Consider the following 18,596-nt stretch of genomic DNA (forward strand, 5'->3'; position numbering starts at 1 on the left):
GGGCTGCTCCCAGAGCAAGTGATTCGAGTGGGTGAGGAGGAAGCCCAGTGCGTCCATGACAGTCACACTGTGTCTCCTCCCTGGGACCTCAGAGGTCCCACGGGTCGCCTGGCCTGGGAGGAGACTGTACCCAGGGGTGAGTACCAGGTGAGGTGAGGAGGATTGCACAGGGAGCATGGTAGATCCTGGAGGCTGCCTGCCAAATGCCACAACTCGTCTCCTTCCTCCTCTGTAAAACGGGGACCCCTCCCAGCTCTCAGAGGGGTCAGGTGCTCCAAACAAGAGACGTCGAGAAAAGCTGTGGGCGCAGAGTCTAGCCCATACTCAGCGCAGCCAAAGGGCGGCCCCCATCTGCTCCCACAAATGCTGGAGGCCGCAACCCAGCCTCGTGGAGCGCTGCTGACCGGCCGGGGCCCAGACGGGCTCCTCCTCTCAGTGAATGGGAACCAGTAACAGGCAGGACTCTTTTTATCCGCCCCCTCCTCCTCCTTCTTCTTAAAGGTTTTAAACACCTAATTTATTCCATCCATTAGATAGATTTTGTAGATTTAATCATTTTCACAGTTGGTGGCTCATTGGATACTCAAGATAAACTCCAAATGAAAGTATAATGGTGAGGACAAATGAGTTTTCACACCACAATGGCAGAAACCTGCTTGGGAAGAGGGTTTAAGAGGAACAAAAATACACACAGATATAATTTTTTTCCCCGGCAGCTGCTTTTGCTGACTATAGTAGGTTACCACAGTTAATTTCACCAGTTTTGTTCATCTGTAAAATTGCATAAAAGTGACATTTTTGTGCTCATTATAGCAACTGCTGATTTATGGCTGGTAAATGAAGAGCTGGTCCCTTTTTTGCGGGACTCTCCGAGCGGCGCTAAGTGCCCATGAAATTGCTTGTATAATGTAGTTTAAATCCAATCTCGGAGAAAGATTCCCCCGTTGGCCAAAGTGACATTTCCATTCTCCACACCGAGTTTATTTTAGGCCACTTGGGGGGGGCTGCCCCAGGCAGGGTCAGGACGGAGGCCTGTGGCCTGACAGGGGTCAGCTCCACCTGCCCAGCCTGGATTAGGACAGAGGGATGGAGGGGCACTGGCCCAGTCTCCTTGGGATGCTGAGGGCTGCCTGCCTCTTCCCTCCCTGCTGCCCTGCCCAGGTCAGACCACATTCCTGCACCTCAGGGCAGAGCGAGATGACCTTTCTAACACGCATGCCTGCCCCTACCCTTCCCCTGCGTAACACCTGGGGCAGGGCCTCTCCAACACTCTTGTGGAGGAGGCAGTCCTGTGCACTGTAGGATGTCCTGGGGCATCCCTGACCACTACCCACTGGACACCAGTCGCTGGGGTGGAGGCTTCCCCAACCCAAGTGTGAGTACCAAATGCATCACCAGACTGGTCAATGTGCCCTGGGGTTGGGGGGGGTGGAGAACCACTGCCCTACAGTGAAGAGGCCCCTCTGCACCAGCCCGATGCCCTCCCAGGCTGCCTCTCGCGCGCGATTGTCTGCCCTGGGCTTCTGCTCTCATTCTGAATTACTTACACTTCCCACTCGGGACAGGCTTCCTCACCTCTGGACCTTTGCCTGTGCTGTTTCTTCTGCCTGAAATCTGTTTCTCTGCTCCCTCCTCACCCCTTTCAAGAACATTGCCTTAACTGGGATGCTCTTTCTTCTAGAAAGCGGTCTTGCTTTCCAAAGCCTGCCTGAGTGAGGCCCCCCTGCATCCCAAAATGCCTTGCCTCCCTATCACAGCACATACCTTGCTCAGATTGGCTGTGAGCCCAACAAGGGGATTGGGGGTGAGCCTCGGGAAGGATGGGATGTGGGGTGAAGCCTTCCAACGGATGGGGAGGAGGCCTGAGGAAGGTGGTGGGGTCAGCACTCCACCCCAGCCACCATGCCAGGCCCACCTGTGCTGGTCAGGAGGAAGGGCAGCCCGAGCCCCTGCCCCTTTCTCCCCAGGAAGGCCCTTATCCCAGGCAGATGCGGAGGGTATTACCACTCCCGCGTAGAGAGCACCTGCTTCTGCTAACGCCACCCCACCACACACAACTCATTACAACTCACAGCCACCCTGGGAGGCAGTGTCCCCGGCAGCATCACCCCCATTTTACAGATGCGGAAACCGGGGCTCAGAGTGAGGAAGCCTCATTCTCAAGTACCCCCCGAGAGTCACTGGTGGGCCCCAGGGGTGCTCATGGGGCAGGAGGAAGGCAGTGTGCCGTGGAGACCTTGAGGGGTCCCCTCGCCCCCTCCCGGACCCAGAGAGGTCACCCCCTCCCAGCACCAACTACATGCCTCACACCCTCTGCTCAGCCCCTTGGCACAGTCATTCCTCCAAGCCACCCTGCAGGACTGGTACAATCATGATCCCCATTCCACAGGTGGGGAAACTGAGGCTCAGCCAGGCAAGCCATTTGCCCACAGCCACAAAGCCCCACAAGCAGACAGGATTCTACCCAGCCAGCTGGTTCTAAAGCCCAGGGTCTTCCCAGCTAGCTGATGGAGGCCCCTGCTCCCTTCCCCACCCAGGGACAGTCCTGGGCAGCACCGAGGAATGTCTCAGGCCCAGGGAGGGGCTTGGGATGGGAGACAGGGGGTCCTCCCACAGCAACCCACCTCCCCCATGGAAGGGGCCAGTTGTGCGACCAAGAGTGGGACAGTCAGCCTGTCACGCAAAGTGCACCCTTCAGCCCCATGCTGACAGCGTGCAGAAAAGGCAGTGGTGACAGGCAGACTCGGGGAGGGGCTGGGCAGCCGGGGCCCGAGCATGGGCGTGGGAGCAGCCGGTGGAAACCAACAGAGCAGCTCCTGCCTGCACCACGTCCCCCGCTCCAGGCCTTGGGCTCCATTCACGGAGCAGCACGCTTAACCGTCCCACAGAGTTCGGCAGGTCCTCATCGCCCCATTTTACAGGTGAGGAAAGGGAGGCACAGAGAGGATGATGAAGAAATAGGAGGAATGGCCTCCCAGCGGTGTGGTGTTAAGGCAGGTGACACCAAGCATCACTGAGCATGTGGAGCCCCCAGAACTCCTGTGCTCTGCCGGGGGGGGGGGGAGGGAGAGCCTGGCACATTCTCTTTGGCAGACTGCGGGTATTTTCTCCTAGAGCTGCATCTTCACCTGCCCCGAATCCCCCTGCTAGGCATAGTCCCAACAGAAGTCGCTGGATAACGTGGGCATGAGGACGTGTGGTGCTAAGTGTATCGGCCCCAGCGCCATCAGCAGTAGCAAGGATGAGTACACTGTGATGTCGCGTCCCACACGAGGACCACGGAGCAGTGAGAAAGCACGAACCACGCCCCCCCGCCCCCGCGGGGGATCCCACAAGCCACCCTAAGTGGCAGAGGCCGATGCCGGCGGGGTCGCATGGCAGGATTCCATCCTCCCTGTACGGACACTGCCGTCAGAAGTCAGGACAGCTGTGCGCTCGGGCGGGGACGCAGGGGGCTCTGGGGGACAGGCAGCGTCCCTTCGCTCGGGCACACGGCTGTTACAGGAGCGCGTTCCGTCCGTGAAAGTTCAGCTTACAAAACGTGTGGCTTCCTTCCCCTACTTGACACCAGATCCGGAGCTTCGGAGCGTAGAAGGAACAAAGTGGAGGAGCCAGGGGATGGGTGGGGCACCGACGGAGGGAGAGGCAGAGCGAGCCCCCCCCCCCCCCCCCGCAGCTGGCAGCGGCGCTGTGGCTGCGGCCTCCCCGGGTCACGGGGGCGGCGCTCACCCGTGCTTTCCTCTCCGACCTGTCCCCGCAGGCGAGACGGCGGCCAGCTCCATGCATTCGTCCCGCTACCCGAGCCCGGCCGAGCTGGACGCCTACGCCGAGAAGGTGGCCAACAGCCCGCTGTCCATCAAGATCTTCCCCACCAACATCCGGGTGCCGCAGCACAAGCACCTCGGCCGCACCGTCAACGGCTATGACACGAGCGGCCAGCGCTACAGCCCGTACCCGCAGCACGCCGCCGGCTACCAGGGCCTGCTGGCCATCGTCAAGGCCGCCGTCTCCTCCTCGGGCGCCACCGCCCCCGCCGGGCCCGCCAAAAGCGTGCTCAAGAGCGCCGAGGGCAAGCGGACCAAGCTGTCGCCGGCCGCCGTGCAGGTGGGCATCGCGCCCTACCCGGCGCCCAGCACTCTGGGGCCCCTGGCCTACCCCAAGCCCCCCGAGGCGCCCGCCCCGCCGCCCGGCCTGCCCGCGGCCGCCGCCCCCGCCGCCTCCGTCATCCCCCTGCCCGGCCGCGGCCTGCCCCTGCCGCCTTCCAACCTGCCCTCCATCCACAGCATCCTCTACCAGCTCAACCAGCAGTGCCAGGCCCCGGGCGCTGCGCCCGCCGCCTGCCAGGCCGTAGCCGGTCCCCGCCCCAGCCCGGCCAAGCACGGCCCCGTGCCCGGCTTCCCCGGCATGGCCTACTCGGCCGCTGCCGGCCTGCCCGACTGCAGGAAGGGCGCCGAGCTGGGCCAGGGGAGCACGGCGGCCTTGACGTTGGCTGGGGCCACCAAGCCTGCAGGGTACGCGGACGGGGGCCTGGATTACCTGCTGTGGCCGCAGAAGCCGCCCCCACCGCCACCCCAGCCGCTGCGGGCCTACAGTGGCGGCACGGTGGCCAGCAAGTCCCCTGAGGCGTGCGGGGGGCGGGTGTATGAGCGGGCCGGCGGGTCGCCCCTCACCTGCGGCATGGGGCTGCCCACCGGCTTCACCGTGGGCCAGTACTTCGCCGCCCCCTGGAACAGCGTGCTGGTGACCCCCACCAGCGACTGCTACAACCCGGCGGCGGCGGCAGTCACCGAGCTGGGGCCGGGGGCGGCCCGGGAGCTGGCGGGGCCCCCCGTGGAGGCCCTCTCGGGCCTGCCCAGCAAGAGCGTGTGCAACACGGCGGTGCTGAGCAGCAGCCTGCAGTCGCTGGAGTATCTCATCAATGACATCCGGCCGCCCTGCATTAAGGAGCAGATGCTGGGCAAGGGCTATGAGACAGTGGCCGTGCCCCGGCTGCTCGACCACCAGCACGCCCACATCCGCCTGCCGGTCTACAGATAAGGGCTGCGCGGCGGCCGCACGGACAGACGGACAGGGCGCCGGGCGGGGAGGCAGGCCGCGGAGCAGGGTGGGCGGTGCCCGTGGAGGCCCACAGGGAAGCCAGGCTGGCTGCTGCCGTGCGGCCACCTGATGGGGAGTAGCAGGGCGACCTGGCTCCCCCAGGCCCCCCCCACCATCGGCTGCCCTAGGACACGGGGAGGGCCCAGGGCAGCCGCAGACGGCCACCCCGTACTCCCTCCAAGCTGGCAGAGGCAGGGAGAGAGAAACCACCTTAAAACAGGAATGGTTCTTTCTGGCTTTCCCAGGAGAGGAGCTCAGGCCAGGGTGGGATACAGGAGGAAATGTGACAGTCTAGAGTCAGGGTGGGGTCAGAGCAGCCCCCCGGGGGTCAGACATCTCCTCCCCACCCCCCCATGAGCTCCCCGGTCTCCTGGAAAAGGAGCAGAGAAGGGGCATAGGAAGTCACAGGGCCTGCAGTGTCCCCCACTGGCCAATCCAGGTGAAGACCACTCTAATAGAGGCTCCAAGGACTACCAGTCCCCCCTGCTCCTCCCTCCTCCTCTAGGTTCTCCTTCCCCTCCTCCCGTTCCTTCCCAACACAGAATTGTACCCCCATCCCCACTCTCTCCAAACCCTGTACTACCACCTTCCCCCTTCTCTCCACATCTTACAGGGCTGCTGGACACAGTTGTACAGGCTGTGCACTGCACAAGGGCACCTCGTCCAAGGAGACACCATTTGCATCCTAGACTTGTATATTTATTATGGCAATTTTCCGAATCTTGAGGAAGGGGCGCCATTTTCCCTATTCGCACAAAGGCACCACCGGGGCTAACAGTGGGCCTGCCATCTTAGACACCAGTCAGAGGGACCCTACCCTCCCTTCTTCAGGGGTTTCCCTAGGAGCCAGCGAGGAGGCGACCTACTGGTTTTAGTTGGGAGACCCAATCCAACTCCCTTCCTGCAAGCTGCCCTCCAAGGCCTGCCGCGCACCATCAGGGGTCCAGGGGGGGAGGCAGGCAGGGATCCCCCCTTCCCCGTTATGTCCCCAAGGCCCGAATTCCCCGAGCCCTGGCCCCTCTGGCACTCCGGAAGCGGTACTGTATCTCTCCAAGGCCTGTTCAAGCACTAAGTGCATTTACAAATCTCTGAGAATGTTTTTTTTTTATACTAAAATTGACCATTATATTCTACTGTGAGAAGTGCAGTCTGCACTATATTGTTTTAAAAACGAAGAGAAAGAAAAAAGAAGGAAAACACAGATGGTGTTTCAGCTGTGGAATTGTTCTGTAGCTCTTGTTTTGTTCTTTCTTCCCTCCCTCCCTCAGGAGTAAAATGGGCCGTCTCCTCCCCTGCTGACCGGGCGCGGAGCCCTGAGGAAGCGGGCCAGGAGCCTCCTGGCACCCACAGCGCTGGGCATTCTGTGGGTCATTTACTTCTCCAGCTCTTTAGGGGTGGACGCTGTCATGTACCCTGTTTGTGTCCGCTGGGTCACGGCCAGCGATGGGTCTGCAGAGTGGCTGAGGCAGAACCAAGCCCGGGCCCCGTGGCTCGTTCCCTGAATGGTGCGGAGGTGGTCTGGGGATGGTGTCCCCCCTGCATCACTACATTCCTTCCCAGCTTCTCTGTGCCTGACATACTCCAAGCTTCCGTGGGGGGCAGTGCGGCTGCAGGCAGGCCAAAGTGGCTGGGCAGCCCCAGCACACACCCACCCCAGGCCTGGGTGCCGGGGAGGGGGCGGATCTGCAGGAGACCACCTAGGATGCTCGGCATTTAGCAGGCACTTCATTTGTGCTGGGCCTTTTCATATAGACCACATCTCCCTGGAGCCTCACCACATCCTTGCAAGGTAGTAAGTGTTCCAGGAAGAAACGGAGGCTCGGAGATGTGAAGTGACCTGCCTAAGGTCACACGGCAAGTCTGAAAAATTGGGGTTTGAAGCCCACGGCGTGGACTCTTTTTCACATCCTGTCTCTGCCTTATCCCCTGGCAGGGGAGCCTGCCATCTGGCCTGGGGGGACCTGGAGAGCCCCTAGTTTGCTGCAGGCCTCCCCTCCCATGCACAGAGCCCTACCTGGGTGCCAGGTGCCAGGCCCTTCTGAACTAGGTCAATGAACCAAGCATAGCACGCCTCACGCCCTGGGGAGCAGCCCAGGGGTTGTGCCGGGTGATGAGCTGACCAAGTCAGCGCTGCCCAGAAGGCCGCCGGGGGCGACCAGAAGTGGTATGTAAGCGGCAGCTGACGAAGCGCTTTTCTGACCTCCCAAAACAGCCTCATACCTGCACCATCAGATGTGTGACAAAATCATCCCCATTTTACAGATGAGAACACAGAACCTGAGAGCGGCCACGAGGACGGTAAGAGGGAGCCAGGTTCTGGCATCAGGACCCACACCCTGGCTCAGGCCGCCTCCAGACCCCCCAGATCTCTCCCGCAGCCTCCACCCTCACGCGGGGCTGAAGCAGCCCAGGAGGGCCCTGGAGGCAGGCGGCCTCCCGCGTGAACTAGAAGCAGGGGGGCATCCTGGCTTTGCTACCTGGAGTGACCCTGAGCCAGACAGGGAATCTGAGGACATAACAGCACGGGGCAGGAACTTGGGGGAGGGGCAGAGCAGCGGGGTCTAGAGCCAGGTTTAGGGCTGGGCAGTGGCCTGTGGCCCAGCTGTTCCCACCAACGTGGTCTCCGGGTAGCCCAGGTCCCCATGTCCCGGGCCCACTGCCAGGCCCACCCCCACTGGGGCATCGGGGGAGCACAAGGAGGCAAGATTGGAGCAACCCTCTAGGCCAGGTCCCCCTCATTTGGAGATGCGGGCTGAGGACGGACCCGCCTCCGCTCTGGGAAAACCTCACCCTCTGTGGGCTGGGTCGGCGGGTCCACACACAGGACGGCGGGAGCCCGTGCTACAGACAGGCCCGCTGGGGCTCTCGCCCTGTCCTAGCACCAGCCTCCCGGTGCCTTGGCCGGGCTCCTCCCCGGGAGCAGGGCTGGCTGATCTCAACAGGCCCTCCAGCGGGCAGCACCCCTGCCCTCCATGTATATAATCACCTTGGACTACCTGCCACATTGGAGGGACAGCGCGGGTGACAACGACATCGCCATCAATGCTACAACGGTCCACGGTCACCGCAGGCAGACCGGTCCCCAGGCTCAGTGCTAAACGGTACCTAGTCCCCTCCTGACCACTCAACATGGCACAGGTGCACGTCCCCACGGCGCAGGTGAGGGCAGTGAGGCCCCCGGAAGGGCAATCATTTTGCCCAAAGTCAGCTGAGGGTGGAGAAGGGCGAAGCAGCTGGGACAGAAGCCGGGCCTGACTCAGAGCCTGCCCTCGGCGCCGCTGCACTTGGCAGAAAACACAGGAACACCCCCCCGCCCCCGGCCCCAAGCCCCAAATATGGCCAATTTGGCTCCAGCGCGGAGCTACAGCCCGGGGTCCCGCGCTCCCGGGGGCAGGACTTCGTGCTGGGTGAAGGGGCCGAGGGGGAGAATCTGCCATCTGTCTGCCCCCCACCCCAGGCAGAGCCGCAAGCCTTTCTCTAGGTCTCCTGTGGGGACACAGCTCCTTCTCTCCCTTTAGCCGTCTTGGGCTCACACCGCTTAGAGCTGAGCTGTCCGACATGGTCGCCACGTGTGGCTGCCACATAACCTCCCCTAGGTGACACCTCCTGTCATTAACAACTGCTAGAAGATCATCACCCCATCTTAGACATCAGAGGGGCGGGAAAGCTTGGGCAAATATCTGAGCGGAGGGGCCGGTGCGGGGGACACTCACCTTTCCGGGGTAGCTCTGTGCTTTCCTGACTCTGCTTTCCTACCCGCCGGCCGTTAGAGCACCTCCCCACTCCTGGAGAGGGCAGGCAGGCAAGGTCAACCCCTGAACTTGCCCGGCAACAGCCAGCGACTTCAACTTCTCAGCTTGGAACCTACACTCCGGCTGCCAGCTGGGCAGGACTCCGCCCCCACGTGGGTCCCACGTGCGTGCTGTCCCACGTCACACCGCACCTGCGCCACCCGGGCTGCCTTCAAGGGCCCTCGTGGGCCCCACCTGCCCCCTGCGCGGGCCTGGAAGGTGGGGCCCAGCCAGACTGATATCACAAGCACATTACAACCACGTGGGATTGAACATAGGAAACAGGTGGTCAAGTCCCCTAGGGAACAGAGCCTGCTTGGGAGAAGATGCCCCAAAAGTTAGGCGTGTTATTTCTGTCATCACCTGGTCCAGCTGCTTTTCACCTTGGAAAATGGGTTTCCAGGTTAAAAGAGTTAGAGAAACAGATGTATCCCCCTCCCCCCACCCTAGAGACGCACAAATTATATTAGCATATTAAAGGCTCTGAAAAGTCCTGCAGGCAAGGTACCCTTTTAGCTTTAACCCAGCGTTTCCCTAATATTTTTGATCACCTAAGTTTTTGTTTCTATCCATTAACATCCCAAGGAACAAATACTTCAGGAAATACCGAGTCTTACCTCTTGTGTTGCAATTAGGGAAACTGAGTAAGTTCCTTCTTCTCTCTGGTGACGTGTGGCCCTCAGTTTCCCCATTTGGCGGAGCAAGGACTGGAATCCAACCCTGACCTGGAGTCATAGGGCCTCAGTTCTGGGGCCACCACATCCTAATTGGTCTTTGTTCACGGTGTTGTGCTAGGCCCGAAGGAGGGAAAAGACCCTAGAGGAGAGAGAAGGAAGCCCTCATTTGACAAGGGGGGGTGTACCCTGATTTTGAAAATGACAAAAATGAGGTTCAGAGAGGGAAGGCAACTTGCCTGAGGGCACACAGCAACTAGGTTCTAGCCTCTCCAGAGGCAGATCTGGGCCACCTTCTCTCCTTGTTGAGAGGTGAGGGAATTCCTGAGTCTTAGAGCCTCAGGGTGCACCTAATGGGGAGCTCAGCTAGGGGCTCTTCCCGGGCCAAGTTGGCTGGTTCCAGGTTCCCTCTCTCCTCTTCTGAGGAGGCCTCTGGGTGTGACTACAGCGGCCCCTGGTGGCCAATCTCCAGGATCAGCAGTCCCACCCTGCATAGGCCAAAGGCTGATCCGTGAGATCAGATGGATGCATCCCCAAATGAGATGGGGGTGGGGGGGTAATAGCAAGCGGGACCCTCTGATGTCACTGAGCACCTAGAGATTCTGAGAAGACTCTCTACTGGAATCTGGGTACCTGGGTTCCAGTCCCAGCTCCACCTAACCTCCCCTGTCGTCACCTGTTAGAACCCATTACAGCCTGTTACGGTGGAGAAATGGATGTGCACACGCTTCGGAAAGGCCAAAACACTAGGTAAAAAAAATCCTGCCAAATCTCTAGAAGGGTTCTCCTCCTAAGACAGAGGGGGGAAATCCTAACTCCACTGCATCTAGGCTGTGTGTTCTTAGGCAAGTGTGTTTACTTCACTGGGGCTCACTTTCTCCATCTGTAAATAGGGTTCAAAATGTATTCTTATATCTCCACGATTTGGGCAAGGTATCAGGAAACCCTGACTCATTGGTTTAAATGAGAAAGAAAAATTTTTATCTCTAACAATCATAAGAAGCCCTAAGGTAGGGTGGCCCCAGGGTCAGTTAATTCAACAGCTCAATGGTATCATCAAAGACCCCTTTCCATCTTTCCATTCTACCAAGTGCCTTCATGGTCACAAAATGGCTGCTGCAGTTCCAGGCATCACACCACAGACCTGGCAGTGCCCAGCAAAGACAGTGTCTTCCTAGATTTCTCTTATTTTCCCAGAATCCCCCCTCCTTCAGCAGACTTCCCCTTTTGTCTCATAGGTCAGAACTCACAGGTTCACATGGCAATTCCTCGACCAATCCCTAGTAAGGGAAATAGAGTCACAGTGGTTGGCTCAGGGAAGCCCCTGACTGTGGAGCAGAGTGGAGAACTCTGAACAAAACAGGTGCTGTGAAGAAGGAAGAGGGGACATGGCTTCTGGAGAGGCCTCAAACACCCATCCTTCAGGCCCCACATGTGGTTCCTGAGACGCAAGCACCAAACACTGAGCACAGTGCCTACCACTCCATGTTCACCTGCTTCCTCCTCTCCGTGATTCCCTCCAAGAAGAGAAGATGCCCAGCCCATCCTCCTTCCCTGGGCTTGGGTCTCTGTGGCCAGTGCCCTTTCCATCCTGTCCTCTGCCTCCACCACCACCCCTCCTTTTGCTTCATCTCATAAGCCTGGGGTGAACGAAGATCTCCCCATTGCCCAAGATGGCTTTGGGCTCCTAAAAATGAAAAGGTAGTGGGTGCTTGATTCTCATGCCAATGCTTTCGCCAGGGAGTCAACAATTAATAACAGTATGAACAGAGGCCCAGAGTCTTTAACGGCTCCATCCAAACCACCGAAATTATCAGAATACACATCTTGCAGGCGAGGTGTGGAGGCTGCCGGCTACGACGTTATTACATTCGGAAATGTCAGGAGTGTGCGTTCCGGGGAGATGAACAGTATGGTTGAAAATGGCTTTTGATTTTTAAAAAATCCCCAGCATTCATCTAAAACAATAATAACAGCTAATAATAACAGGGCATGTAATAATGAAGTATTCATAGGCATAAGAGGTAATTGTTCAATTAAGATCTGAGAGTTTCTGAGACTGTCTTTTCTGATGGGGTCCCATTGTTTTTGACTCTAGTAGCGCTAATTATTTCCCAGTAGTACTTTAAACTTGAGATGAAAAAAGCCCTCCTGTCAAATATGACATACAAGTGCTTTATCATTATTAAATACACATACACGCACATAATAAGAAATCCGGGTTGGAATAAAGTTAGGGGTATGTTCAAAGAGAGAGAGGGTTCTAAATGGGAGCCGACAATCTCGGGGGGCTCAGCGAAAGTGGCAGGTGACAGCGAGGGTCTACAGGGCAGAGGAGCGACCTGGCCTTTTCACCTGTCACCCCTCAGGGGTCAGAGGGTTTTCTCTCCAGAATGGGCTCCGAGGGCAGAGTACAAGCGTTCAAACCCCACCTCTACCACTTCCCAGCCAGGTGCCCTGGGTAAGAGTCTTCACCTCTCTGAGCCCTGGTTTCCTCATCTGAAACATGGGGTGTAGCGGATATTCTGCATCCATCAGATATTGCCACAAAATCTATGCCTGCCCTTAAAAAAAAATAACCACTGCAAAAACTCATTGGCATGGGAGAACGATTCTTTCTCATGCATCTTTGGGGTTCCTCTGATGTCACCCAGGCTTGCTGCGCTCCGTGGAGCTCTCAGCCTCCTTTGGGGGGGGAGGGACTAGCCCAGGCATGTCCCTTAACATGCCATTGATTAAAACAAATCTCACAGTCAAGCCAGGGATGCAAAACTGTGCTTTGCCCACAGTGGGAGAACACCGTCAGGCTCTCTTGCAAAGTCACGGGCAGAGCGAAGAGTGGGGGAGGGGGCCGTTGACACGGTAGGGCACAGGTACTGACGTTGCCAGTCTGCTCGGGAAGTGCCCCCATTCCAGTCCCTGTGGCCCGGGGGAAGCCAGGCCATCCCCGGCTCCAGCTCTGCCTCGCAGAGGTCCCGACAGATTAGCAGGTGTCGGAAGGCCGTTGAGGTGAAGGGTGGGCATCTGGGAAAAGGCCTGCAGCAGCCACCAGCGGGCCCAGTCGTTAGGGATTCCGGGCAGGAGAAACTACCTTTCTCCATTTGTCCTTCGGCTTTAGGACGCTGCAGCTTCCTGCCTGCTGATTGGCTGAAGCATGAGACACGTGACACGATTCTGGCCAATAATACAAGAGGGGAGGTCATTCGGGAAAGGTTTCCGCCCTCATAAAAAGAGACACGAGAAGACACACCGCCATTACGCTCCTCACGCCAACGTAATCCTTCCTGCCAGTAATACTCTGCCCACCTGCATTACTCTCCCCCACCAGTATTACCCTTTCTACCAATATTACTCTCCTCCCACCATGACTCCACCCACCCTCATTACTCACCCCACCAACATTAATCTGCCCCAGCGTTGCTTTCCTCCCACCAACATTAGTTTTCCCAACCAACATTACTCTTCCCACCTGCATTATTCCCACCTGCAGGGGAGTAATAATACTCTCTCCCTCCAATAATACCCTTTCCCCCCAATAATACCCTTTCCATCAACATTACTCTCCCCAACATTACTCATTCTCACCAACATTACTCTTTCCCACCATTACTCTTCTCACACCAATATTACTCTTCCCACCAATATTACTCTTTCCATCAATATTACTCTCCCGACCATTACTCTTTCCACCAATATTACTCTCCTCCCACCATTACTCTATCCACCAGCATTACTATCCCCCTGCCAACATTAATCTGCACCAGCATCACTCTCCTCCCATCAACATTACTCTCCCCCCACTATTCTTTCCCACTAACACTCCTCTTCCCACCATTACTCTTTCCCACCAACATTACTCTCCCACACCAATATTAATTACTCTTCCCCATCAGCATTACTCTTCTCCACCATTACTTTCCCCTCACCAATATTACCGGTGCGCCAACATTACTCTCCCCCACCAGTATTACTCTTTCCCACAAACATTACTCTCTCCTACCAACATTACTCTTTCCTGCCAACATGACTCTCCCTACACCTATGTTCTCTCCCCGCCACTAACATTACTCTGCCCAGCATTGCTCCCCTACCCAGCCAACATTATTCTTCCCCCATTCCCTTTGACTCCATCTTCTCCCTCCACTCCAATCTCACTCACATCTCTTAGGCTCACACCACCACCACTGCCCTGAATCCAGCCTCCAGCCATCACCCTAAACACCACCTTGGTCACTACCACTGCTCCTCATTCTCATCCCTGCCCCCCCACCAGCATTTCAGAGCTCCCCCGTCTCACTGCTGTCATCCCCATGCCCATTACCACTCCCCCCATCATCATCCCTACCATCTTCACCATCAGTGAATGAACATTTATTGGGCACCGACAAACCCCAGACCTTTTACAGAACACACTGAAGGCATGGCCCCACCCCAACGCAGAGGCAGCACGCTGCTGCACAGGGGGCCGTGTGCAGCCCAGGGCCCAGGCTGGGGCTGGGGTTGGCCGGCGGTGACCTGGAATGGGATCCTGAGGCCTCTGCCAGATCCCTTTGGGGTCGAGGATCATACCACTTTCCTGAGAACAGAGCAAATAAATAATGGAGAGGCAGGGCACTGAGCCCCCGTGGGCAGAGAGGCCCTCGCCTTGGCTTATGTGACTCCATGGGAGTGAGACAGGCAGTCAGGAGCCTCATGCCCCGGGTGGGGAGGCAGAGCTGGGGGCAGGAGCCTGGGGGCCAGAGGGTCCTGGGGCCTCCCCTTCATCTGCGCCCGGCCCTCGCCTCTGGAGGTCAAAGGAGCACGTGGGGGACGCCCCAGGGAGGCATCGCTGAAATGCAGGTGGAGTAGAAACAGGCAGGTGGAGGGACGGGCTTGGGCGGCAGGCCAGAGACCCTGCCCAGCCCACAGCCCCTAGAGGGGAGCATCATCAGTCCTCCACTTGGGGGGGTAACTCTGCTGGTGGCCGTCGCAGCTGGGGTTCCCCATGTTGTCCAGAGGCACCACCACTTCGTCTGGGTTCGAGTTCTTGTTCAGTTCCACCACGCGCGGCACCACTGAGGACCAGCGATCTGTCAAGAGCGCGGCGGAGGGAGGAATGAGGATGGGTGGAGAATGCACACACAGGTACTGAGCAGCTCCTGTGCACCGGGCACTCCACAGCCAGCTAAAGGGGGAGGATTCTCATCCCCGTTTTACGGAGGCGGAAACTGGGGCTCAGAGAGGTCAAGACGCCAAACCCACACAGGAGTAAGTAGAAGAGCCAGAATTCAAGCCCGGGTCGGAAGGGCTGAGGGCCCACGTCCCTGCATCTCATGCACCCAGTGTAGGGGAAGGGAGGTGCCCCAGACGTTCACGAGCAGCAAAGGCAACAACTCAGCGGCTGGCCCATTCTACGGATGTGAACAGTGAGTCTCCAAAAGGGGACAGGACTGCTCAAAGCAAATCAGGGACAAGGATGACCAGGGCTTCCCCTCTGCACCCCTGGATCTCTCCCACTTAACCCCCCACCCCCTTGCACTCACCCCTCCGGAGGCGGCCCACGGTGTGCGAGAAACCATAGTACTGGTAGTTCTCACTCTTGCCCGGGTCCTCGTTAATGATGCCCAAGTTCTGGTTCCAGTGAGACCAGTTCACCTCGTCCACCCTGGCGGGGCCACAGCAGGCAGAAGGGTCAGGGGGAGCCCCCACCCCGACCGTATCCCTTCCCCACCCCCAGGCAGCCTCCCTGTTCCAGCCCCTCAGCACATCCTCTCCGTTCCCTAAAAATTCTGGTAAAATACACGTAACATACAATTTGCCACTTTCACCATTTTTAAGGATACTATTCAGGGGATTAAACATATCCCCCTCTCCCGCCGTGTTGGGTCACCACCCCTGCTATCTATTCCCAGTATTTCCCATCACCTCCAAACAGAAATTCTGTACCCATTAAGCTGTAAGTCTCACTACCCCACCTCCCCGTAACCTGTGTTCTGCTTTCTGTCCCTGTAGATTTGCCTATTCGGGACATTTCATATAAATGGAATCCTACACCGCGTGGCCCCTTGACTGTGGCTGTTTTCACACAGCATTACGTCTTCGAGGTTCATCGTGCTGGAGCCTCAGGACTTCACTCCATTTTGCAACTGAATCATCTTTTCTAGGGGTGCACCGCGTTTTGCTTATCTGTTCATCTGCAGCGGACACCCTGCTTCTTGACACTCCCTCCTCCACTTTATGGGACGCCCTGGCCAAGGCAGCAGGCAGCCCCTGGGGCCCCAACGGGCTCAATCTAATTTCCCCCTTGGAGAATTATTTTTTGTCATTTTCATCCAACCTCCCTATTCGGAGCCATTTCTACAGGTCAGGACCCAGCAAGGAAGGTACATTCACTGTTCCCCTTTGACAGATGAGGAAACTCGGGCTTGTTGCACGGTTCATACAAGATCACAAAGCTGACCACTTAGAGAGTCAGGATTTGAACTTCGGGTTCCAACTGAACAGGACTGCCCAGCCGGCCTACGAGGTGGGTGCTGGTATTGTCCCCACTTCACCGACGAGGAACTGGCTTTGCCTGCCCCTGTGAGGGTGACGGTCGTACTCTATGCCGGCAATCACTTTATGAAGAATGATTCACCCTGAAAGAAAGGATTCACCCCGGGGTTCCCCTAAGAAGGGGGCATTCCCTGTGCATCTGGGTAATGGCCCAAGTCCATCGATTCCGTGCGGCTGGCCCCGGGGGGTGCTGCTGTCATCCGTGGAAGAGACCCAGGCTGGGAAGGAAACTGACTTGTCCGAGATCACCCGGGAGAACTGAACTCCGGTCGGGCCCATCGGGCCTCAGTGGCTCAGGAAGTTGCAATGGGTAGAAAGGTAAGGAGGCTCGATCGGCTCAGGATGGTTCGGCCCCGCCCGCCCCCACCTCACCTGAAGCACCACCTGCGGTCTGGGGTGCCGTCCGAGCTCTTGCCCACGGTCACCATCTCGCCAGAGCGGAAGGCCTTCCTCAGGAACACGGGGAAGGAGCGCTCGATGTCCAGGATGGTGGTGGCCCACTGTAGCGGGGGAGGGGTGGGCAGGCCATTGGTGATCCTCCTCCTGCCCCCCCTCCCCCCCGGCACCTACTGCCCTCGTGGCAGAAATGATGCGCATCCCTACTGCCCCGGAAGCAGGGTTATACATTCAGAAACCCACGCAGGGGCACAAATGGGTGAAGCAGGATCAGAGGCAGGAAGCCCTGTGACACATGCACGATGTCACCAGTCGGTGCTGGGAAGCACCAGGGAGGGGTAGGGACTGGGGCACACCCGGGAGTGCAAGCCCTGTGGGGAGCAGGCCCCTGCCTCCCATCCCCCCAGGCACTCCCAGAAAGGGAGGTGGGCCACCCTGCCAGGCTTCCAGCTTTCCAGAAAGGCCTGAAGTTTGGATTTTTATGGGAAATCTCTTCATTTTAAAATTTTGCATGAATTTTTTTTAAAAATATGGCAATGCAGAAAACATGAATCTTTGTGGGTCAAACCCAGTCCACAGGTTGCCACTTTGCCTCTTATGAGTTACACCCCATGGAGAAACTGAGGCCTGGGGAAGGAAGTGGTCTGCATAAAGATTAAGAGCAGCCGGACATCCCCCCCCACCCCCGAGACCCAGAACTGGGAGGATGACCTTGGGGTTTTTTTTTTCTTCTCACTGCCCCATTTCCTTGAAATGCACCGTAAATGTGGTTGCTCCATTCCTGGGCCTTGTGCTCGCGCTGTTTGTTGTGAGCCCCCCAGTTTATGAGCTGTACGTGGCCTGAGAGGGCTGTGACCCCCTGGGCCATTGCTTTCTAGAACTGCATAGAACACTTGGGGGAAACAAAGGCAGCAGCTCCCCTGTGCCCACGAGGCCCACGGCCACATTTGCTTCTCAGGGGCAGCGGAGCCTGGGCAGCCCCCAAGCTCCATCTTACGGACAGGGAAGCGGAGGCAGAATGAGAAGACAGAGCTGGCCCTGAACAGAAGGCCGAGGCGGGCATGCCGTGGGCCAGGTCTCCCCGTTCTGGAAGGGGGCGGTGGCCGGCAGGGTTGGGGACGCGGGGGTCCCGGGGCGTCACCTGCAGCTTCCAGATGTGCTTGCTCTCCTTGGAGACCTGGCCCACCGTCTCGCCCATGAGGGCGATGAGCATGTTGAGGAGCAGCACGAAGGTGAGGATGATGTAGGTGACCAGCAGGATGATGAAGACCACCGGGTACTTGGTGCTGCTCAGCATCTCCAGGTCGCCCATGCCGATGGTCAGCTTGAAGAGGTCCAGGAGGAACGTGCTGAACGTCTCACTGTCGCGGCACGAGGGGTACGTGGGCACCGTGCAGTTGGTGTGGTCCTCACTGCACACCTTCATGTTGGCACATGGGTTCAGAAGGGACACCAGGGCTGTGGGAGGGGGTGGGGTGACATTTGCTGAGTGACAACACGCATTGACAGGTGGAGAGCAGCGTTCCCATTCAACAGAGGGGACAGCTGAGGCTTGGTGAGGGGAGCACACCAGCCCAGGGTCACCTGGCGTATGAGCCAAACCAAGCGTCCAAAGCCTTGGCTCTTTCCACAGACTCTTGCTAACAAAGAAGGTCCCGGGATCTAGTCTAGGAGTTCTCAGCCAGGGGCCACGTTTCCCCTCGGGGACATCTGGCCATGTTCGGCTGTCACAACCAGAGAGGCAGCGCTACTGGTACCTAGTGGGGAGAGGCCCAGGGGACGCTGCCAGACATCCCGCCATGCACAGGACGGCCCCCACAGAGCATCATCTGGCCCCAAGGGCCAAAGGGGCCAAGGCTGGGAAACCCTAATCTAGCCTATTGCTGGTAGAGGTCTTCGGAGCCTGGAAGGTCAGCATCCCTGGGGGGAAGGCCCTCGGTCACACTCCCATTTCCCGGCCCACACCAGCTCACAGAGGAAAGGTGCAAGCTGAAACCCGGTGCCAGGCCTGATTGTTCTAGGAGCCATGCCTGCTAAGGCCCTTGACCCCCCTCCAGACACCTCAAACTGATTCTGGCACACATCCCTTCCTGCTGAGCCCAGG

At 58.1% G+C, this 18,596-nt stretch overlaps 2 protein-coding genes across 3 annotated transcripts in view; one reads left to right on the forward strand and one right to left on the reverse strand.

Annotated features, from left to right (window-relative positions):
• FAM222A (family with sequence similarity 222 member A) overlaps window positions 1-6,446 on the forward strand; it is a 54,899-nt gene extending 48,453 nt beyond the window's left edge. For both annotated transcript variants that reach the window (XM_078060868.1, XM_036085929.2), the window contains one exon: window positions 3,761-6,446. In XM_078060868.1, the coding sequence (XP_077916994.1) occupies window positions 3,781-5,037 (1,257 nt within the window). In that variant the 5' untranslated portion in view covers window positions 3,761-3,780 and the 3' untranslated portion in view covers window positions 5,038-6,446. The remainder of the gene's footprint in view (window positions 1-3,760) is intronic.
• Window positions 6,447-13,911: 7,465 nt separating this feature from the next.
• Window positions 13,912-18,596, reverse strand: part of TRPV4 (transient receptor potential cation channel subfamily V member 4) — a 36,372-nt gene continuing 31,687 nt past the window's right edge. The window contains exons 13-16 of the mRNA XM_036085934.2: window positions 17,634-17,950; window positions 16,469-16,596; window positions 15,085-15,206; window positions 13,912-14,631 (exon numbers count right to left, since the gene is read on the reverse strand). Of these exons, the coding sequence (XP_035941827.1) occupies window positions 14,474-14,631; window positions 15,085-15,206; window positions 16,469-16,596; window positions 17,634-17,950 (725 nt within the window). The 3' untranslated portion in view covers window positions 13,912-14,473. The remainder of the gene's footprint in view (window positions 14,632-15,084; window positions 15,207-16,468; window positions 16,597-17,633; window positions 17,951-18,596) is intronic.

This window comes from Halichoerus grypus, chromosome 13, assembly GCF_964656455.1.
Source record: "Halichoerus grypus chromosome 13, mHalGry1.hap1.1, whole genome shotgun sequence".
Taxonomy (NCBI): domain Eukaryota; kingdom Metazoa; phylum Chordata; class Mammalia; order Carnivora; family Phocidae; genus Halichoerus; species Halichoerus grypus.